General features: G+C 38.7%; 1 protein-coding gene across 6 annotated transcripts in view; it reads left to right on the top strand.

Annotated features, from left to right (window-relative positions):
* The window catches only part of LOC143701583 (glutamate receptor ionotropic, kainate 5), a 118,119-nt gene that overhangs the window by 48,890 nt on the left and 45,150 nt on the right, over positions 1–24,079 (top strand). For all 6 annotated transcript variants that reach the window (XR_013190138.1, XR_013190139.1, XM_077194981.1 and 3 more), the window contains 3 exons: positions 12,843–13,016; positions 14,073–14,237; positions 19,507–19,604. Coding sequence is in view for 4 of the 6 variants with exons in the window: in XM_077194981.1 (XP_077051096.1) it covers positions 12,893–13,016; positions 14,073–14,237; positions 19,507–19,604 (387 nt within the window). In the remaining 2 variants the exon portion in view is untranslated. The remainder of the gene's footprint in view (positions 1–12,842; positions 13,017–14,072; positions 14,238–19,506; positions 19,605–24,079) is intronic.

Below are 24,079 nucleotides of genomic sequence, written 5' to 3'. Positions count from 1 at the left end.
TCCGCCTGCATCTTCTGAAGTTTCTCTCGCAGCAGTAAAGGCTGGATCTTGTTAAAAGCACTGGAGAAATCAAAGAACATGATCCTCACAATGCTCCCAGCTTTATCCAGGCGTGAGTGAGCTCGTTGAAGCAGGTAGATGATAGAATCCCCCACACCAACCCCAGGGCCATAAGCAACCTGCAATGGGTCAATGGAGGTGGTCACCGGAGGTGGTCACCTGTGGTCTCAGATGGGCCAGAACCAGTCTCTCCAGAACCTTCATGATGTGAGATGTTAAGGCAACCGGTCTGTAGTCATTGAGGGCAGATGGAGAAGACTTCTTTGGCACCGGAACAAGGCAGGATGTTTTCCACAGCAGTGGGACCTTCTCCAGGCTCAGGCTGAGGTTGAAGACGTGTTGTAAAATCCCACATAGTTGGTCTGCGCAGGCCTTCAGGACTCTGGGGCTAATACCATCCGGACCTGGAGCTTTGTTCTGGTGCAGTTTCTCCAGCTGCCTCCTAACCTGGCAGCTTGAGACAGACAGGGGGTGGGGGGAAGTAGAGGGGGGCACACTAGAGGATGACACGGGAGTGGATTTTCACTCCTGTCCCGTCCCACTCCCATAGAAAGAAATCTTGTCCCGTCCCACTCCCAGACCAAAGTTTAAAAAATAATCCCATCCCATCCCGCTCCTGGTAAATTGACTCCCAATCCCATCCCGCTCCTGTTTAAACTGACTCCCGCTCCTGTACCGCTCCCATATACGGCAATTTTCGCTTGATGAACGAAGCGATGCTTGCCTGATTCTTTCCCGAATTTGCCTTGCAAGTGTGCTTCTTCAGACCGCTCGTCCCTGAATCACTTGCGTACTTGACTAAGACTAAGCATGTCTTACAAGCAGCGTACATTGTGCTATCACTGTCACATTCTACTCTCATAAACTTAATTAATATTTCAGACTTTCCGACCAGTTCTGTGAACTTAATAGACATGTCATTACGTCTGACTTTGCGCTGTAAATCATTTTTTGCCACATCGACTTCTCCGCGGCTGTTAGCTCCCTCCATCACTGCTCTTTGAATTTCGGCGGTAAGCCGTGACAAAAAGCACTGATGGCTTCTGGGACGGCTGGGTCGTGTAGTTATTTTTTAATTGCGTTACATTGTAGGCGTATTAAAAGGAAACTACAAAATGATGCATTTACTTTTTTCTTTTTTTGTCGTCTTTGCTATTGGTTGATTCCCGCTCCCGTCTGCTCCCGTTAACCATTTATCCTGTACCGTCCAAATCCCGTGATTGATAGCAAAGATGACTCCCATCCTGCAGGAATCCCACGGGAATCCCGTGACCCGTGGGATTCCCGAAAAAATGTCAGCCTCTAGGGCACAGTGCTTTCTGCTGGGGAGAAAGATGTTGATGTTGAGGGGTGGCACCGTGTGTGTCACCAGTCCTGATCACTGAGGAGGTATGAGAGGGGAGCAGCTGAGGGGGCAGGGAGAGTGTGGGGCCTGTGTGACGGGGCAGGGGAGGGGGCAGCTGAGCTGAGCCTATTGAAAAACACATTCAGCCCATTGGCCCTGTCCAGGCTTCCCTCAGCCTGATTTTCATTCGCCTTGAACCCTGCGATGGTCTTCATTCCTGACCACACGTCCCTTGCGTTATTTTGATGGAGCTTGTTCTCCAGCTTCTTCCTGTACACCTCCTTGCTCTCCTTCAGCCTCACTTCCAGCTCCTTCTGCACAGTCCTCAGTGATTCTCTGTCCCCATCCCTGAAGGCTCTCTTCTTCCTGTTCAGCACCTCCTTCAGGTCGCTGGTTATCCATGGCTTGTTTTTGGGAAAGCATCACACTTTCCTGGTGGGTATAACAGTGTCCACACAGAAATTAATGTACTCTGTGATGCAATCTGTTATGGAGTTTGTCATCTCCACGGGAATCACAGAGTGCATCCCAGTCTGTGGATTCAAAGCAACTCTGCAGAGCCTCATCCGCTTCCTGTGACCACCTCCTCACAATCCTAGTGGTCACAGGTTGCTTCTGAACGATAGGTGTGTATGTGGAGGTGAGAAGTAACAGATTGTGATCTGATCTGCCAAGAGGGGGAAGGGCTGTGGTGCTGTATGAGTCCTTGACATTTGCATGAATTAAGTCCAAGGATTTAATGTCTCTGGTGGGGCAGACCATGCCACTGCTGGAAAGTTGGGAGAGTAGTAGAAAGAGACGTATGATTGAAGTCTACAGAAATTGCAATAAAATGAATGGATGACGTCACACGCCGCGTTGGCATCAGCTGATGGGGGGGATGTAAACAGCCACAATAATGGTGCACGTGAACTCCCTAGGCAGATAGTATGGACGCAGACTCACAGCTAACAGTTCGATATCTGGGCTACAGAAACGATCCTTCACATTAATATGTCCGGGATTACACCATCTGTTGTTTACAAGCACTGCAATCCCCCCTCCTTTCTTATTACCGCTCAGACAGCGATATCGGTCCGCCCGTAGCGTCTGAAAGCTGGGGACGGTGGCGTTGGAGTCAGGAATATGTTCCTGCAGCCATGTCTCTGTGAAACACACAACACTGCCCTCACGATACTCCTGCTGTGTCCTCATCCGCATGCTCAACTCGTCCATTTTATTTGCCAGAGACCTCACATTACCCATTACAATAGAGGGGAGATAAGGTTTATATTTTCTCCTCCTTGTTCTCTGTAAGGCGCCGGCCCTGCATCCCCTTCGTCTCCTTTTCAGTTCGTCGGGGATCCGGGGTCTCGCTTCGGGCTGCAGTAGTTTGGGCCTGGAGAGCGCAATCAGCTGATCGCGAGGGTAAATAAGCCTACCACCAAGCCTGTTAGCATAGTAACCCGGCACAAGAAAAGTTATAAGTGCCAGGAAAAACCAGAGAAAACGGTAACTCCACAAAATATCCATTCCGCTATGATGAGTTACCTGGATATAGTTTTTATATAAACAAAAACGCGACAAAACACTAAAATTAGATTCATTATAAGAAACACACACACGTAGCGGGAGCTACGGCAACAGGCAGCCACTCGAGCGGCACAGGAATGCATGGTTTGAGTGCAGTGTAAGTCGATTTGGATAAAAGTGTCTGCCAAATTCATGAATGTAATTACATTTTATCTGTTTTCTCTCCCGATTAATGTACTGTATCACTCTGTTAATGGTCATATATTTGCCTAACTTCAGGTTCAACAACATTAATTGCAAGCAGAGTCGATTGCAGTTGTAAAAATTGCCTGTTTCAATAACGGGAAGAGAAAGGGAAACAATCTTTATCTATTTAGTACTTTACGGGTGACTTGTGCACCAAAGCTTGACTTTAAAGGACAGTTGTGTTTCATAATTGCAGCAACAATGATTAAATGCGCAGCTTGCATTTTGCAGCAATATTTGACTGTTTTGGCAAATTGAATCCAAAGGCAGTACATTATTGCTTGGTGGGAGGTTGAATGCTTTTCTTTCTTGTCTCCTCTGCTAAATTTTGTCTCATCAGCATCCTCATGACTTTGCTCAAATGAGGGAGGCTGCTCATTTAAAAACTTGAAACTGGGGCTCCCACTAAGAATTTTTAATCATCCATCCACCTTAGGGATTATTAATTGTTTGGGTGGAGAAGCTCGCTGGAGGAGCACTTTCTAGAAATAAAGGAGCAAAATAACATGTTGGACATGCTTTAATGCCATCCATAAATGCTTTCAGCACTATCAAAGATGAGCTACATTGTCTAATCATGTCATCATTTATGATAGTGGGGTTGAAACATCCCATTATTTTCCTGAGGGAAAGTTAATTAAAAGAAAAGGATGTCCTTGGCACCCCGGTGGTTGTCGTTCCCAGAACCACTAATTGCCTCTGAATGTAAATATTTAATGTTGAGCAGCTCATATAATGGTAAGACAACAACAATGTTGAACACAACATCATGGCCTCAAGAGCTTCATAATGTCTGTTCTTTGTCTCCACAAATCCTTGAATACTCTTGCTCAAAATGTTCCTCTTGCCCTCCTGCTCACCCTATTCTTCCGCATTTTCTGTGCATTTCTTTACATCACAATGCACTGGGTCAGCTGGCCAATCAGAGCACTCTGAGCTTTTTGGAGGGAGGGACTTTGTAGAAATCAGCATGTTTCAGACAGACTGGGTATAGAGGAGCTGCAACAATGTACAGTATGCGAAAAAAGTTTTTTTACACATTAAAGTATGTTAACCTCTTCTATTAACTTTTAAAATAGCATCAGGAGACTATTTTGATTTTGAGATTCAGTTGTGAGGTATGGGGACGTGAAAAACATTACTAAATAATTGTGGGAATTATGTAAGAATTTTGGTTTAGAGGTAATTTATGTTTTTTGTGAAAACAGTTTCATTTTAGATCACATTGTTTGCGTCTCTTGATTGGAAAAAGTCATTTTATAGGTATTTACTAGTGGTTTCAATAGAAACATGGCAGAGATGGTCTAAATGTACATATATAAATGTGAGAAATTGTAATGCTTAATTTAGCGGCTATAGTTCAACTTGAATTTAAGAAGCACAATTTACAATACTATTGTTGTTCGATTTTATTCTGGATTTATGAAATATGTTAACTGAAGCACAATTTTGAAAAACAGTTATAGATTTAAATCTAAGATGAGATTGTAAAAGATGGGTTGATGGGTTGTAAAACAAATCACCAGCCATGTACTCACGCAAAACGAGAGACATGAACACGCAGCCAATGAAAACACTCATAAGCCAAGTGTTCGCACAAAACATGACAACATGAAAGCACACAGCTAGTGGAAAACACAAGCTATGTGCTACACAGCACAAGACAAACCATGACATGAAAGCACGTAGCCGATGTAAACACGAACCATGTGCTACACAAAACAAAACACACGTTGACAGAAGAGCGCACGGCCCGAGCGAACTCGAAACCGCACGCTCGCACAACAAGACAGAGCACACGAGAACGAGCATAAGCTCATCCTGTGCGCTCACACCAGAGAACAAAGACGCGGAGCATGAATGTCCGAATCCCAAAACAGAACCGAAACCAAACTAGACAGATGTGACGGGATCCAAACACCACGTCCCGCACATGAAACGAGGCATACAGACAAGATAGCGTACGGCTCAAGAAAGCTCACACAAAGACATGACAAAACAGGAGTGTCAGAGCTGTCACAAAACCAAGAAATAAACTAGACAGAAGTGACAGAACCCTGACATAAACTTTTTTGATCAACAAATCAGCATATTAGAATGATTTGTGAAGGATCATGCGTCACTTAAGACTGGAGTAATGCTGAAAATTCAGCTTTGCATCACAGAAATAAATTAGATTTTCTTTATAAAACTCAAATAGAAAACAGTTGTTTTAAATTGAATAAAAATACAAAAAAATATTGTGTAATATTGTGAAATATTATTACAAACAAATGCAGCCTTGGTGAGCATAAGAGACATCTTTTAAAAACATGAAAAAATCTTACTGATCCCAGACTTTGGAACGGCAGTGTATTTTACGAATATGGCCGCCGAGTGAACCGACTTATTTTAAAGGAACTTTGATTGCACAGTATATTATTTTGAACATTCTTATGCACAATAATAAACAGTTATCAGCGTTTTATTGTACATTTAAATGCACTCATTGCTTTATTTTCACCTCTGTTCCTTCCTCTATTCAGTAGATTATATATTTATCTAGGATAAATTGAGTTGAAAATGCCAGTGCTTGCTTACACCTTATTTTATGGGTTTGCTGTTGAAAATGCATTTAGTTTGGAAATGCCATTATTATTTTTTTTAATTTGTCAGAGCTCTGCCGCAGTAGGTAGGGCACAGTTTGGATGCAATTTAGAAGCCGATCTGCTTCACGTCTTGCTTCTAGTTAAAAGGCCAGAGCTCATCTGTAGAATTAAGATAATACAAGATAAAAACGGTCAGTCTCTACAACAGAGGACAGTTAGTTAGCTGCATGCACCCTGTGTTTATTTTTAGCTTCTCTCATAATAGGCAAAACATCTGGAGGGTGTTTGTTTGCAGGAAAGTGCATGGCACGAGTAGCTTTGAGCCGACAATTTGTGAAGGTGACAAGGAAAAGGTCTGGAGAGAAACAGTGGTGGGGAGAGTGAAGTAGTACGGTGAAGTCACTATCGTTTTGAGTTGGGACAGATGATGCCTCCTTTCACAACCAGAGATGATGGTCACATCATCTCTGCACAAGCCTGAGGCACTGGCTAAATAAGACGCACAGTCTGTCTGCACAGACTGCAGACCTCTGCTGAAACATGAGCAGGGTCTAAATCTACCTGTTGAGGTCACTGACAAACTTATTCTTTGACTTATTCCTATTTGTTTCGTGATGTCTTCATTTCATTTTCACTGAAATCTTTGCTGAAATCTATTTTTGCTGCGCTACTCACGCTCAATTAAACTAAAAACAGCACATTTTTGATCGACAAATCAAACATGATCTCACACAAAAAGTGCCCAAAATGCACAGAATAAGCATGTCTAGTGTGTTTTAACAAGAACTGGAGTAGTTGATGTCAGAAAAGAAAATTAATTTACCCATTTAAACATGTTTTTAATTATTCAATTTGAGTGACTGTATGGTGTATTATAATAAAAAAAACTAATAAACTAGCCAGAAAATATGATATATATAAGCTTTCTTTTAGTTTATGTAATACACAGACAAGTTTTTTTTAATGTATGTTTTTATGTTTGCTGTCTTGTAAACATATCGAAGTACAGTATGACTGACACGACAAGATCAGAGCTGTTTTCATTTATGTTTAGTTGTTTATCATTCACATGCAATTGTACACCTCCCCATCGTAAACTTCAAGACTATCAAGTTTATTAATGACCAACTTCAAAAAACACATTTATAGTTGTCTTTGTAAAGAAATCCTCGCTTATATGTATCCTTGGAGCCGCTGCTGTGACGCTGTACAAACGCTTCCAGTGTGAATACTTGCCCGAGTCTGCAGCTGCAGTGTAGTAGGCCTATTTCACAAAAATGGCCGCCAAGACCGGAAGTAGGGTAAACTCTTTTCCGGTGAAAGCGCTAGCAATTGCAGTCGGAGGACAAATGCGGAGACTAAAAGCGGTCCGTCCTGTTGCGTACCTTTTTATGTTTCAACCCAAAGAAGAAACAACGCTATTTATCACTTCACAGCTTTCCGTGTTTTCATGGAACAACTGGGGAGAAGTTAAATCACGCCAGACACGTGTAAAGGAGGAAGCAGATGTTGAAATTGTGTGTTGATGCAGGGGTTCAGGAGTGATGCCCGGGTTCGGGATTGATGCCCTGACAAAACATGTTTATATTGCACTTGATTGTTATCCGAATTGCACGACATTCACTTTTATTTATTATTATTAACTGTTGGCGTTGGCAATTTAAAATTGTTTGTAGAAGTTGTTTTCTGTAACTTTCTTTCCCTTTCTTTCCTGGGTGTGCTTTGCCAGGACTGCTGTTTACTTGTGTAAGCAAGGGCAGCTGGAACATTTAATAAACCTGTAGAATACTTTCCAAACCGTTACATATAGTACTATAAATTCAGACTTTAAATTCGGGCTTTTGCTCCACTTCAGGCTTTATCACATCCCCCTCAGCAGAGTGAACACCTCGTCCTTCCCATTCAAACTAAAATTAAGACATTTATTACACTATTTGAGAAATGTAAGCATATTTACAGCCTTAAAATTATGAAAAGTGAATTTAAGACACAAGGACAGGGGGGAACCCTAATACTGACAGAAATCCGTCGTAGACTCTCGTAGCGACGGATAACTTTAATCCCTGTATGATGAAGTGTATTACTGAATATAAAATTTACATACATTATATATTTTTTAATATATGAAAATTCCTTATGTATTATTCAATATATTGTAATATATTAACACCATATATTATTCTGTATATTTTAAACCATTTATGCCTGTGAGCTGTTAAACCATTTCATTCATATTAATCATTCATATATAGGGAAATATATTTTCTTTTCATAAGGGGACCTCAGACATTAAAATGTTATTTTGTAACATCATGATTTTTTTAAAAACATGTAATATCACTCACTTCATTCATGTTTTTAGTCTAACCATTTTTTAATTATAGCAACGTTAGGTCAAATTCACTGTAAAGATGTACAATTCTTAGTTTCATTTATGGTGGTAAAATGAAAAATGAGCCATAATCTAGTGGAAGATTGCTGCAATCTCCAGGGCAAATTAACACTTATTAACATGAATTTGTAAAAAAAGCCACTAGATTATAGCATAGCAATCAGACATTTCAATTTATTTATTTATTGTGTTTAGATATAGTAGGCTAACGTTAAATGTGAGCTTAGTCATCAAGTATCATGCCATTTAAATGAATGGAACTTTTTTTTTTAAATATAAGCAAACGTCAAGAATTTGTAACCTTTGTCCAATTTCAGCGATCTTTTCACAGCTCCCTGAAAACTATCAACAAAACGGACAACATCTGCTATTCTTTCTTTTGTCAGATATATGAATGACTGAGAGAGAAAACAAGCTGTTCACAGTCCATTTTGAGAATGAATGGCGATCGTAGCAGGCGGCGGCACGACCAGGAGACTTTTTGTCGTCTGTGTCACTCTGGCGTGATTTAACTTCTCACCAGTTGTTCCATGGAAACCAGCAAAACACGGAAAGCGGTGAAGTGATAAATAGGGTTGTTTCTTCTTTGGGTTGAAACATAAAAATTACGCAACAGGACTGACCGCTTTTAGTCTCCGCATTTGTTCTCCGACTGCAACTGCTAGTGCTTTCACCGGAAAAGAGTTTACCCTACTTCCGGTCTCGGTCGCCATTTTGTGAAATAGGCCTGTTACGCTGACGCGCTGTAGAAGTATTTTTCATTCTTAGTTCATGTTAACTAAAGTAGTTAACCAATTAAACTTTATTGTAAATATCTGAATTTATAGCTAATCCAGATATTCTGTCACCATTTATACATTTCAGTCTGTTCCTCACAGAGGTTCATATGGCTTCAGAAGAATTGGCATAAAGTGCACAAGTTCTATGGACTGCTTTAATAGTCATTTTTGAAGCTTGAAAGCCTCAGACTTTTTTTACATCACCCCTTTCGTTCTACACGCCATCCACCCTCTGTCCAGATGACGCTGTGAGTTTCTCTTTTTCTGTCACGCGTCCAAACATCCAGAGCTGTTCATCCCAGTTACCCCTTCATCCTGATAGTGTTTTAATGTTTATTCTGCTGCTGTGTAATGCACTGTTATACACACACACACACACACACACACACACACACACACACACACACACACACACACACACACACACACACACACACACACACACACCTAACCCATCACAAAAACAGAGCAAAGTATATCCCCTGTCTGTGTCTAAATGAGAGGATTATCCCTTCATTATAGTATTTGAGGCAGCAGAGATGCCATGCAACAGCTGCCTCTGAGGCAATCCAACCTTTTTATTTGCCTCAACCTCACAGGATGAGCCGCACTAATGTCCCAAACACAGAGACGCATTACAGTCAGAGTGACAGGCATATTAGGAACACTGTTTTACCTTTTTTTCATCTTCTTCTAACAGCCTGTGGAGAAGGATCATAGCCAGTTGGCTTAGAGTGGCTATTGCAAAGTAAATCCAAATGAAACCGCAGGACAGCGTTTGCGGTGTAATGTGAGAATTAGGATATTGGATTTGACAGCATGGGAGCAGTGTCTGGCTGGAATATTTTCTGTGGTTTAGTCAAAAACTGTCTTCTTCAATACCTGACAATGTTTGTATTTTTTTTTTTTTGAGTGTCGGTACGTAAGACCATGCTTTTAAGGCTTGGAAGTCTTAAGTGCTATCTTTGCCTTCGATCAAAAGCTCAGCAAGGTCAGACCCTTTCATTCTTCTTAATTTTCAAAAAAGCATCTAGAGGCGGCACTAAAAACGTCTTTCTTTACCTTCAATAATAGTAGATGTATGGAATAGCTTATGCTTTATCACTGGCCTGATGCTTAGCATTTGTCACACTCCCATTTAAGAAAGGGATTTGTTTCTAGGCATACGCGCACTACCAGATGGGTTACTGAAGTAAAAATGTAATTCAAATGACATGGAGATTTAATATGAGCTATTAGAGGTTATAAAAAAAAAAAAAGATAAATGCTTTAATAGCGAGCGTGTTTAATGGCAGTTTTGAAGCTTATGTCTAAACTACAAGCAATGCTATAGCGAGATCCACCAATCAGAGACGCTGCTACTACCATGGAAATGTGAATGGGGCTCAGTTTTGACAGTTTAGTTAATATGGGATGTGGTAGTGTTAAAAGTATGAATCACAGTAGTGGTCATATAAATATATATATATATATATATATACACACACATATACATACTTACAACATTATGCAATTAAATGCCATTTATAGTTGGAATTAGGGTTAAGTGCTTTTTAATGTGCTTCTAAACGGATGTTTAAACTATGTTTAAAGTCCTGCATATAGAGCTGTGTTGTTATTCTGTACAACAGCTTGCATAATAAAAAATTTAAAAAAAGGAAACCGACTTCTGGAACCCAGGCCACGAGATAGACCTGTAAAGGTTAACAGGTTGTGTGAATGCCCATGCATCAGTCTTAGGATGTGTTAAACGCATTATATATTGTTATTAGAGAGAGTAAGCAGAAGTCCATTGATTAAGCAAGCCTGCGGGCGGTTACATTGACTGTTAAATTCAATGCTAGCGTACAGGAAAGCTAACAGTTAAATAACTGAAACAGCCAAGCTTGAATTTCTGCCCATTCAGCATGCTGTCACCTTACGTGGTGTTTACTTGTGTGAGTTAATACTTTCTTTTTCTTCCTACTCTCTCCCCTCTCACCATCTCTCTCGGTTTACTTTCATCTTTCTCTCCACACTATTTCTGCTTTCTCTCTCATGCCATCTCATCCCAGCTGTCTTTCTTCTGTCCTCTCCTCCCTTTTTGGTTCGCTCACTTCATTTTGGTTCCATTCACACTTCAATTTGAATGCATTCAAAGGGCCTTATTGGCAGGAAAGATAAACATTTACTTCACAGAGCTGGGGAAGGCCAATACAAATCAAGCTGTTGACAAACTCAAACACAGGCAGTCCAGGATTGACGGCGGCTTTTGGGATGAGGCTCTTGATCTTTAGCTTGACTTGTGTCTCTGTTTTGTGCGGCCCATGCACACACACGCACACACACACACACACACACACACACACACACACAACAGACCGGAGTCTTTTCAGCTCTATTATGCTGCATTCGTCAAGCGTTCAATCTTTCTTGCTCTCTTCTTTGTCGCCCAAAGCCATTTCTGAGTCTGTTTCTACTGGCTGCATTCAATTCTCTCTGCTTCTCTGTATTATGTTGTGGGTTTTCTTGTGGTGAATTGTTTTATATTGCCGCATGCGGCATGTCCAGAGGTTGCGCTACAAATAATCATTATACGTCATTTTGACAGACTGGGTAGTAAAATTTCTGTCATGGTCTATTTTTGATTCCCCAGGTAATTCATTTATTGTTCCATTGGTGTACATGCCCATTTTCCCACAAATTCACCTTTTCTGGGATTGCTTTATCTGTGAGTTGCACATGTGAAGTAACCCATCACACGTTATGCTATTCATGTGCTATAGCGGCAATAATTAAGGCTTATATCAGTCCTGTTCAGCCCTACAGTGACATGAATACATTTAATTTGAAAGGTCTGTTCAATTTTATGCTTGCATAAGTCTAAACGTTCCCCCTTGCCTGAAAAGTTTTGGAAAACCACCCATAAGCTCATGTTATTGTTTAGTAAACTATATAGTAGCCCAGAATTACTATGTGAATCAATGTTTCAAGTGCAGAAACACAATAGATCAGATACCTTGATATTTTATCCGTCAAAAAAATGAACATTCTGAATCATCCATTGTGGTTTTAAAATGTTGGTTTTCGTTTTCCAGTTAAACCGACCTTAGTAAGTCACTGCAATTAATGCAAATATGTTTTCAGGTGCTGATAAACAGCAACATACACTTTTGCAATGGTCCTGAATATTTTATCACATCACATCATAGCCTAAGCATCTTGTGTATGGCTCATATTATACCACTGGGACAAAAAAAGCCATCTTATCCATGTGGGTATCTTCTTTCTCAATGTGTGGATAGGAATATATCCCTGTGCTTTTGTTTGTGTGTGTGTGCTCGAGTGTGTGTGTGTTTGTGTTAGTGAAGGGCAATTGGGGAAAAAACAGGCATATTATGTATAAAAGTTGCATGTTTGTGCTGCTTGCGAACCAACATGTTCATCACTGAACCCTTTAATAGCTTAAGTGGATGATGCAACACATGGACAGAGTAGTGTGGACAACAGCGAAGTTAAACTGAATCAAGGGCTATGTTTGGAATAAAATAATAGCATGCTGCTTACTGCACATTGTGCATTATATACTGTATACGAAATACTTTTTTTTTCTCAAAAAAAAATAGTATGGATTATTTAATGCTAAACATTTCAAAAACAGTACCTTGCATCATTGTTTTCACATTACCTCATTATGTTGCTTTTTAACACTGAATAATGTTAAAATGTTGCATGTTTAATTAAACTTCTAGCTTCTAATTATCTTGGTTGTTATTTTGTGTTTTTTTAATCCACTTTTGTGTAAAAATGTACAATGCACAGTATGTCCATTTCTTTATGTATGCGTTAAATACTCGGATGACCTATATTATCCAAAATGTGCACAGTATACATACTACAAAAACAAAGTTCTCATGTGTAATTTTGTACCTGTCCCCTAGGTGGCGGTGCAGGCAGCCAGACGACCTTTCTCCATGAGGAGCAGTGGAAGATGCCGGCTCTGCCAGCGCTGCTGCTGTCGATTCACCTCCTCTTCCTCCTCCTGCTGTTGCTGCTGCTGACCATGGCCCCGTCCTCTCACAGCCAGATGCCCGCTCTCGCAGCTGTCAGGATGGGTGAGAGGCCATGGACCACTTCCTGTTAGACGACACACAAAGTGCATCTTCACATTATCTCCCGGGTACTAGGGTGTTGGTGATTGCTTATGGTCCAAGTCAAAAGACTGGCCTGTTTTATCATGCACCAAGGCAGTAGAAATATAACATCGCTGAGGAAATCTCCTCAAAAAGTCACATTAGTTATCATCCATGTCTGTAGCACAAACAGTGTGAGGAAAGGTTAGTACTTAGTGTCATGGGTAATAGCGCTGCTGGCCTACGCTACTAACCTAGTCCACGTTCTATTCATCAAGATTTCTAATTCTGCCTCAGTTCTTCCAGCTTTATCTACAGAGGCTTTGGGAAAAAATAAAACTTTTTTTAATTGGAATGAGCAAATCGGCTGCACTGGTACAGTCTCAAGATAACCCAAATGCTTTACTTGTAATGGAGGCAGCAAGCATCAACGTGAAGCTCACATATATAGTGACTACAAAGCTTGTTCTTGATTTAATGTTTAAATACATATTCTGAAGTACTGACCTCCTACTAGGCTTAATCTTTTTCAACTAAACACCTGTTACACAGAAGAGAGAGTGTGAAGCGATAATCTCAGATATGCTGGGATTGTTTTGTTGTTTTTTTTGGTCGATTTATAAAAACTAAAATTAAACATTAGATTAAACCACTGACTATAGAGCAGAGTTCAGGCGAAATTAAGCAATATTATCGGATTCAAGCAGGAGCTTTTTTCAAAGTCGCTTATACTAGGCTGTTACTTCACAGCATGTGACTGATTGCTTCAAGCATCAGCATGTTCATCTTGATTATTGCGAACAATAAAGCATCAATTAATCTCTGGAAAGCCTCCAAATGATATGCGCTCAATAGCACAATCTAATCAGTTAACATCACAACATGCGACATTCATTGCAAACTTGTTTCTGTTCAATCTAGATGAGTAACTCCATCTTCTTGCAATAACAAATGAAACTTCAATCCTCAACATCAAAAACTCAATTAAATTCCAGAGCAGAAAACAAAACACAGAGGTTTTTTTTTGTTCCTCTTCAGCTGCTATTTTAGATGACCAGTCAGCATGTGGACGTGGAGAGCGGTTGGCGTTAGCTCTGGCCCGAGAGAACATCAACAGTGCGATGGAGGGTTTGTCACGAACCCGCGTGGAGGTCGACATCTTTGAGCTGCAGAGAGACTCTCAATACGAGACTACAGACACAAGTGAGTCTAACTAAATGACTACACACGCACTGGTAGTCTCATGAAACCTCATTCACAATTTTACTTCTGTAATGTGAAGTATTTTGACTAAAACTTCAACATCTTGAATGAATTCAACAAGAACAAATTATAGGGTCAGGCATGTTTTTATTAGATTTTGATTGGATTATGAAAAATGGGCGTTTTGAATGGAAAGTCACCTGAGATTATATATTTTTCAAATGTATAGTTATTTATATTATCAGTTAGAGCTGCACAATTCTGGATAAATTGAGAACACACTTTTTTTTTTTTAAATGGAGATCATGGTTTTCACACTTTTCAAAATAGACAACTAAACAAAATAACATGTAATTTACTAGAGGTTCTGACAAAATTTTAAAATTGCTGCAGTCTATTTAAAAAAAATTGAATTAGATTTAATTGTTATAATTTTTTGTAAATTGGTCTGAATGAATGATTAAATGACTCACTCATAAAGACTTCACTTGTTTCATTACTGAATGAATCAGCGTTTTCGAACAAATCTCTCAAATGAATGATTCAATGACAAATACATTTTTTAATATCACCACCTACTGGTGTAATGCTGTAATTGATACAATATTTATTTGAAACGTCAAGTTACTTTTAAAAGGTGATTTACTCAATTACACTACCACAGACATTAGTGTTTATATCCAATCTAAACTTTTATCCCTGTACTTCTGTGATTTTTTGAATTACAGAATTGTAACAGAATATTGATACTCTGTAGATGAAAAGACTGTTTGTGAAACCGTTTCATACCTATACATAACTGCTCTCTCTGGGTCAGCGATGAGATGTTTGAATGTTCGCTGTGACTGTTTTTTGTCAAAGGTGTAATAGACATGGCCGAATCATTTGTCATTTGGGAATAAGATTGCGTGGGTGTTTGAATAGAGATTGCGATCTTTCAACGATTAATCGTCTAGTTCTATTATTAGAATTAAATTAATTATTGGCAAGGTTTAGTGCTGAATTACCAAGAACAGTAGAATTTTCTTTCTTTCTTTAATCTTCATTAGAAATGTATTGGATTATAAAAAGAGTACGTTCCATAACAGAATGGAGTTTACAGGATGCTTTTTGAGTGGAAAGGTAAAGGTCAAGTTTGAGTGATTTCTCAGTCCCTCCAGGATTTCGCGATTTTTTTGTGTGATTTTTGCGATCAACATGACTGATTTTGTGGTGGTAATTTCCAGAAATTTGTGAAAATAAATTGCGCTTTTAATATTTTATAATTAGGACATCACATTTACCATAATAGTATTATTTCAGATGCACAATAGTCATACATGACACAAATCACAAACAAAATGCATAAAGCTTGTTTATTTGGTCTAATCAAATTCTCATCAAATTAAATTTTAAAACAACCTATGGGCAATTTTTCTACCTGACCTATGTAAATATTAACAGCAGGTGTAGTAATTTGTACTGTAGAACTGTGTGTAAATCAAATTGATACATTTGCAAAAAATAGGTGACATTAAAATCGATCTGTAATTACCAAAACTTTATCATAAACTCAAATAGAATGCAAACATTTGCCATTCTAATATATTAACATATATGCTAATCTACAAACATTTTGTGCTGCCACATTTGGCAGAGGCAATTACATTTAAATTTCAAACAATATCATCCATTTCAAGAAGACCACTTTCCACTTTCTGATTGTAATAGAGAAAGACCAGAGCCCTCAAGTTACTGCTTGTAGAGGAACGCCTTCGGTTGTAGAGGACAAGTTTATATATGCTGTTGCAGTGTTCTGCATCTGCAGAGTTGGAAACTGCATCTTTGTAGCGCAGGGCCAGTTTGCTCAGTACAGGAAGCCTATCCTGCAGACCTACCCAAAAGGTATCGAGATCTACAATCCCACTCACAGATGCTCGAAGTGCTTCTCGACCCAGCTTAGTCATGTACCTTATCATCTCATCCTCAGGCACTGTTGAAAAGCCAGTAATGGCTTTGTAGCTGTTGGGGCTGTCATCCATGAAGGCCAGGCAACGTGGCTCAAAGATTCTGACCTCTTTGAGAAACTCAATGCCAGGTTGTCCATGCTGCATGTACTTACTTAGCTTTTCATCAGCATAACTGAATGCTTCTCGCACCTGATTTAAGACTTTTGTCTTGAGCTCAAGAGGCAAAAGAATTTGTGAGAAATACTGGCCACACACCTCATCACAGAGCTCTTTGTTTGCCACAAAGTTCATCTGTAGATCCTCAAGATAATCAAATACCTTTGTTGTGACAGGACGTCTGCTCTGAAAGAGGTCCAACATTTGCAGGATCACCTTGCACTTGTTAGACACAATGTTTAGTTGGACCTGTAGGGTCTCTGCACACTCATGGTCTTCCAGAATTTTGTTCAGATTTTCCACTGAAGCTGGAGCACTGCGCCCACACACCGAAGAGAAAAAAGAGAGAGGGTAGAGGGTGGAGGGTGGGGGGTTTGGTCGGAGTTGGGTTCAGGTTTTTTTTATAATGTGCCCACAACAATAAATAATGAACTTATAGATTTTAGGATTTTAAACGTACCTGCATTTCTGCCTGCAGAAATTCCCTGTAAAAAGTGAAAAGCTCAGTATGATATTGCGCTGCAGAGAACCAGGAATTCCAATGAGTATCACATGGATTTGGGGCCATTGTTGGTTTACTGCCATTCAGTTTGCCAGACAAGTAGGACAGGCATCTTCTCTTGCGACCCCCTGCCATGTAAAACATCTGACTGAAGTACATCATAAAGGTGTTCAAGTCTGTGAAGGGTTTGCGGAAGGCACCTCCAATTAAATTCATAATGTGTGCTATGCAGGTAATATGGATGGAATGAGGAAAAAGGGACTTCAGTGCTTCTCTGTATGCTTTAAGCATGTATGCCGCATTGTCTGTATCAAAAACAAATGACATCTTCATTGGCAATGTCGTACTCTTGAAGAGTTTTGACAACAGCCATCAAAACAGTGGAGTGATTGCATTTCTCCATGAAGACTGTATTCACTAGATGTGCAAGGATTCTTCCAGATCCATCTTTTTTTAGTGGTGCGATCAATATGTTTAAAACACATCTTCCCTCCACATCTGGAGTTTCATCAAAGATGACAGCAACTGGCTCCCCTGAAAGTTTTGCTTTTAGTCGTTCCTTCTCCTGTCTGTACACTTCTCCCAGGTATTTCTCTTGGAGCTGGTGGGACTTGGGGATGCTTCCACCAATTTGTGACCTTTTCATTTAGAAACTTTCTCACTAAGGGATGATCGGACTTGGAAAGGGGGATATTTAGTGCGGTGCACAGCTTTACCCAGTCTTCACAAATCTGAAAGAATAATAAAAGTTTTAGACCAGGAACATCCAAGTAATTGTTTAAATAATCAAGTAAACACTCAGTAATGAAATAAGAACAAATAACAAAAAGAAACAAAACAAATAAATACTAGGATAAAGTTACAAACAGTGGATAATTTTTTATTTTGCTGTATTGTTGTGGCTTGATTAACATTAACAACACTGACAACAACATGTAAATTAGGTAACTGTCACTTTAAGACCTACTACAGTAATGACAAACGCCCCAATCGGTTATTACTGATTGTTTTAAGCAAATACTCGCCAAAATGAATATTTTGAAGTAATTGTAGCTATGTGTGTCACTCGACTGGCTGAAATTCAAGGTATAATGCGCTTTTAATAATTATTTTTAGTACCATCGACCATATCATACTTTTTGAGATTTCATTCAATCATGTTAAACGCGTTAATAAGTTTGCCGTAGCCTAAGTTACTGCCCAATGAAAACTGTTCGGATATCGGCTGATTCAGCTACATAGCCGGATATAAAAAAAAGAAAACATCTTTAGCGATTTGACACTTAAAACTTCATACCACACATAAGTATAAAACAACACGAGAATCGCTTTTGCTTACTTTATTTCGATCTTGACCAGCGGCCGCCATCCTTGAAGCCATCCTCCGACATGGTTAGCTGCTTGCGTTTCCTCTGATTCCACATGTCTGTTTGTCTGAGATGTTTGCTCCCGCTTAGATGATAGTTGATAGTAGACTTTCTTTTGTGGTCTAAAATTTTATTACACGGGCTGCAAAACAATTTACCCCCACTCTCGTGCAATATATCAGGATATTGCTTAGCCCGGTCCTTGGCGCTTATCTGAGAGGGCAGGTGAGACATTTTCTTTCGCCATGTTTCTGACAGACCACTCACAGACACAAGTGCGCAACATCTGTATCCACGTAAAAATGCATTGAAACTTTAATTAAACTAGATATATTTCAATTGGGTGATTATAATTTAATATTTTGTGAGGTCTTTTTCATTTTTGTGATTATTTTGCAGTTAAATGAGAAATTATGCAGGATCGCAAAAAAATGCGTCATTTTGTTGATTTTGCGTTGTATTCAGCGATCGCGGAATCGCGAAAAATTGGGGGGACTGATTTCTTTTTTTAATGTATTTATATATTATATTACATTATACCATTATTGTTAACCAAAATTTAATTAACTTATGGCAAGTAGTCTACAATTTATTTCTTTAATATTTTTGTAAGTCATTTGACTGCTGGTTAACAATATTTTCAGTGGAGAAAATTGATGAAAGACATGTTTTTTTTCTCTTAAGAATAATGTGCACTGCTGAGTTGTGCACAATCAGACCAAGAATGAAAAGGAAAAGAAAAAAAAAGTTTCACTTTAACCACTGGACTGAAATGGACTGATAACACACTCACCCCATGCGAATATAACAGGAGGATAAAAGATTTTCATTTGTCACAAAATGAATTACATACCCTTGTCATACATGCACAGTGCCCTGAACATTTCAATGCAACAGTTCAAAAGCAAGCAAGAAAAAAATCTTTTCATCTAAATATACACCCTGTGCTCTCTCTCTCTCTCTCTCTCCTCGTTCTTCTGTAGAATTAGAGCAGCAATCTCCTGTAGGCAGAGCATAAATCTGTGTTGTGCTTATTGATGTAATTAATCAAAAAGAGCTTTGCATTGACTCCTAATTTGATATATCATCTAGGAACAGGACACAGAACTGGACGGCATCCAAGATGTTGGCTTTTTCTCTGCTCACTGCAATGTCTGTCTCTCTCTCTCTCTCTCTCTCAACCCTGTCCCTCTCTCATTCAGTCACTGTTTTGCTCTATCACCCTGCTCTCTAGCTCTCTCATGGTAGCTCTATTTATCTGTCTTTTTCTAATAATATATCTTTACCCCTCCAAGTGTGTCAGATCTTGCCAAAGGGAGTGGTCTCTGTCATTGGTCCTGCCTCTAGTCCTGCTTCTGGATCCACTGTCAGTCATATATGTGGGGAAAAAGAGGTGAGAATGAAAGGAAGTGCATTTGCGTATGTGTATGTGAGAGCATTTCCTGAGATGATAAATTTACACTGCTCCTCAGCCACAGGCCATTATTTCCTGTGTGCCTTTGCTTTGCTGCTTGAAAAGCATCTCTCCCTCTGACCTAATTTCCCATATTTTCTCTCTCTTCTTCCTTCCTTATGGTTAGAGAGAATGATATATCAGCCAGGATGATTAATTGGCCGATATCTGTTCGTTTTGGTGCCCACTCAGCCAATTAACAATTTAATACTGCGTAAAATGAACGTGCTTTTAATTTCAGTCATTTTGTGTACACCTAATTTACTATCATTAAATTGTATTATATTTATACACAGTGTGGTCTGCATTTTCAATCCCAGATTTTCAATATAATTTAATTAATTTAATAAAAAATAAATTAAACAATGCTGGCTTTTTAGATAGGGCTTTAAAGAAAATGGAGTCAATCATCCAATACTTTATATGTCGTTCTATCGCTCTGCCTGTAAGGCCAATAAACACTCGACGGTTTAAAAAGTTTTAAAGCTTTGAAGACTTTTAGAAAGTTTGAAAAAATAAAGTTAATTTTGAAATTCAACATTCTGTCTGTTACATCAAGTTAAATGTTGAAACTGAACTGGAATTTTCAAGGGATTCTCAGTTCAATTCTGAATAGCACACAACCATATTCTCATTGCTGCCAGTGAAATGCAGGGCTCCAGACTGCGACCACATTGTCGCATTTTGCCACCATTTTTCCTGCCAGTGCGACCAAATTTTTGGTAAGGTCGCGCTGGCACGTCAACAGCTTTTCCCAATATCAACAAACAAAATTAAAGCGGAACGATGCGCTACTCATTTGTGCTTCACGGACCAATTATCAATTCGGACCAACAATAGATAGCGCAGTGCCGCAAGCTATTCAAGTCGCGAGCCGGTTTCAATCACGTGACACTGTTACAACACAGAGCTGGGAGATCCAGTGAAGAAATACAAGAACTAGTCAAGTCAAGTCAAGTCATCCTCATTTATATAGTGCTTTTAACAATGTAGATTGTTTCAAACCAGCTTTACAGAGATAAACATATGATTTAAGGTAACAGAGATTGGTTTAGTTTTATAGTGGTTCTTGAAAAATGTTTTTTCCAGCTAAAGTTAGTTTTGATTGTTTCACTTCCGTCCAAATGATCATTTGTTATTAAATTAGGGGCCGCTAAGACGACACCGTTCTCTCTAAACAGACTTTAAACGTGAACCTGTGATAGACGCTGATGACGGTCACATGCTCATTAAGAATTGATTCTATAGTTATGTGGGTTTGAATATATGTGCGCAGGTTTGTAATTCTTACAAACCATGCCTAAACAAACTACTTGTCCATAAATTTTGATGCAGAATTTTATTTTATCTTATCACTTCGGGTAGGTACGCGAACCAAAAAAATCCACAACGCTTTATCTGTAGAGTGGTATAGGGATCCTCCATAGGGAGAGGCTAGTTGGCACTTCAGCACTGGATTGTCATCGGGTCCAGGCGAAAAGCAAAAGCGATCTAGCGAGAAGCATTCAGATTCGGCACTGAGTCCTCAGTTATAAACCATAGATCAGATCAGACAGCGCTGACGTACAAACCAGGAGAAACATGTGTATCATGAATGAACAAGCTATAGAAGGACTTAAGTCCACAAATGAACAACATTCACCATGGAGTGTTACTATAGTAACAGTAACTGTAGCCATGGTATTGTTGCAGAAATAGTCAAATGCTTACAAGTATTTTCCAGCACTTTAAAACTCTAATATTACAATATTTAAATGTCATCTTTAATGTGATGACCAAAACATTATTTGTTCATCCTACAAAGACAGTTTCCATTTATAAAACTAAAAGTTAAGATGTAGGAAAACTCACTTATTTAAAAATAAAAAACACATTAAATTACCATTGTAACAGTGGCTGCAGAGGAGCGCTTATTAGCCATTTCCACTGCCTAATTTACATTTTCACTTGTTTTGATTTGAATTAATATATTATGAATGATAAAAATTAAAGTTAATTTTATCTATACCTTTACTCAAGCTCCGTGCTTTATCGTCAGCCCCCAGTGCTACCAAATACTTTCTGTAGAACTTAAAATAAAACTGCATATTGTAAAGTCTGTATGTTAAGTCTATTTATTTCACATTTAAATATGAAAAATTGCATTGCAGGTTTATTTAAGGGGTGCCCCTAAATTTTCTGCTTGTGCTCCTAAACATTTTCAGCAAGGGACTACTGTGCTCCCAGTAAAAAAGTTAGTCTGGAGCCCTGAAATGCCATAGAAATAATCATTTGTAACATTATAATTGTTAACTTGAATAAAGTGATTACTTTCAAAAACACATTTCATTGTGAAAATTTAAATCTTTGGTAGTGTATACACATTTCGCCATTTTCGTTCAAAAGTTTGGGGTCTGTAATTTTTTTTATGTTTTCGAAAGCTGTCTCTTGCTCAACAAAGCTGCATTAATCTGATCAAAAATATGATCATTTAAAATACCTGTTTTCCATTTTATTATATTTTAAAATGTCATTTAATGTTAAGTAGAATTTTCAGCAGCCATTACTCAGTCATTACTACCGTCAGAAATCGTTCTAATATGCTTATTCAATGTGTTATTCTTATTATTAATCTTAATTTCTTTGATGAATAGAAAGTTCTGCACATTTTATATGTCTCTTATCTGACATGCTCAGTTTAGGGCTGCATTCACGGCATGTCGTAATTACCGTAATTAAAAACCTGTGACTACCCAGGGGGCAAAACACCTGTTTTTTAGGAAATCAGACATGGGCTGCTGTAAAAGGTTGTCATATAAAAATGAAATCTATGATTGTCTGAGGATCACAACCTGGGTGGACAACCCGGTCAACAAGCTGCTGGAAACTTGTAATTAGGGTCAAAACAATGCTACCTCAAATTCTGCTCCCCGGAATTACCCAATAGTCTAGTCATTTTATGGGTTGAACGGTTGAACAAAATTGCAACTGAAGCAAACTCAACGGAGTAAGGGAAAAAAAAGCCCCGTAGAATCCCATTAGGGGAAAGTTTCGAAAAAGACCCAAATATAGTCTATTCATTCGCCTATTCATTATTTTTCTCACGTGAATAGGGTAAAAATTTTGACCTTTAAATATCACCATGAAAATTACTGAGTTGATTACTTACATCAAGACAAACAAAAAATGTATTACAAGTTTTTTGAAATTGTTTGTTAACATGGACAAACGGTGCATAATCTAATTACATATGTGCCAATTTGCATAAATAGCACAACAAATATAAACATTGGGTATAGCAGGTGAAAATATCTTGTTGAATCTTGTTGACATATAACAGTAAAAGACTTAATGTTAAGGTCTGAATGGAACACATTTAGGCTACCCATGAACATTAATACATAGAGACAGGAAGAATTACTTTAGAAACCAGCCTTTATTAATTATTATTAGATGGGGATTGGGGCTGGGTCAGTGGGACTGTTTCTGGGGAATAAATCTGAGGGAAGAACAGGAGACATGGATAAGGACTCGGAGAATGCAGAAGACAAAAGATAGGTAAAATAAAAAGTGTCTGGATCAAAAAATCTAGTTACGTACACAATGCACTCAATGCCCAAACCCCATCTCTGCAATAATAATTAATAAAGTCTGGTTTCTAAAGTAATTCTTCCTGCCTCTATGTATTGATGTTCATGGGTAGCCTAAATGTGTTCCATTCAGACCTTAACATTAAGTCTTTTATGTCAACAAGATTCAACAAGATATTTTCCCCTGCTATACCCAATGTTTAGATTTGTTCTGCTATTTATGCAAATTAGCACATATGTAAATAGATTATGCACCGTTTGTCCATGTTAACAAACAATTTCAAAAAACTTGTCTTGATGTAAGTAATCAACTCAGTAATTTTCATGGTGATATTTAAAGGTTAAAATTTTTATCCTATTCACGTGAGAAAATAATGAATAGGCGAATGAATAGACTATATTTGGGTCTTTTTCGAAACTTTCCCCTAATGGGATTCTTCAGAGCTTTTTTTCCCTTACTCAGGACATATTGAGGATTCAAAATCAGTTGAGTTTGTTTCAGTTGCAATTTGTTCAACCTTTTTTCATAAAATGACTAGACTATTGGGTAATTCCGGGGAGCAGAATTTGAGGTAGCATTGTTTTGACCCCAATTACAAGTTTCCAGCAGCTTGTTGACCGGGTTGTCCACCCAGGTTGTGATCCTCAGACATCATAGATTTCATTTTTATATAACAACCTTTTACAGCAGCCCATGTCTGCTAAACCCCCTTTGCCCCCTGGGTAGACGTGACTTTCTACTCGTCCACAGAATTATGCGTTTCTATATTATGCGTCAGGTGGTACAACAGTCACATGATACTAGTCAGAGCGCTCAGAAAAGTTGTAATTATGAGTTCAACGATG

This window comes from Siphateles boraxobius, unplaced genomic scaffold (genome assembly GCF_051911475.1).
Source record: "Siphateles boraxobius isolate OS27281-9 unplaced genomic scaffold, OSU_SipBor_1 33, whole genome shotgun sequence".
In the NCBI taxonomy this organism is placed as follows: domain Eukaryota; kingdom Metazoa; phylum Chordata; class Actinopteri; order Cypriniformes; family Leuciscidae; genus Siphateles; species Siphateles boraxobius.
The sequence above is the reverse complement of the archived record's forward strand: the minus strand, read 5'-3'. Positions and strand labels throughout refer to the sequence as shown.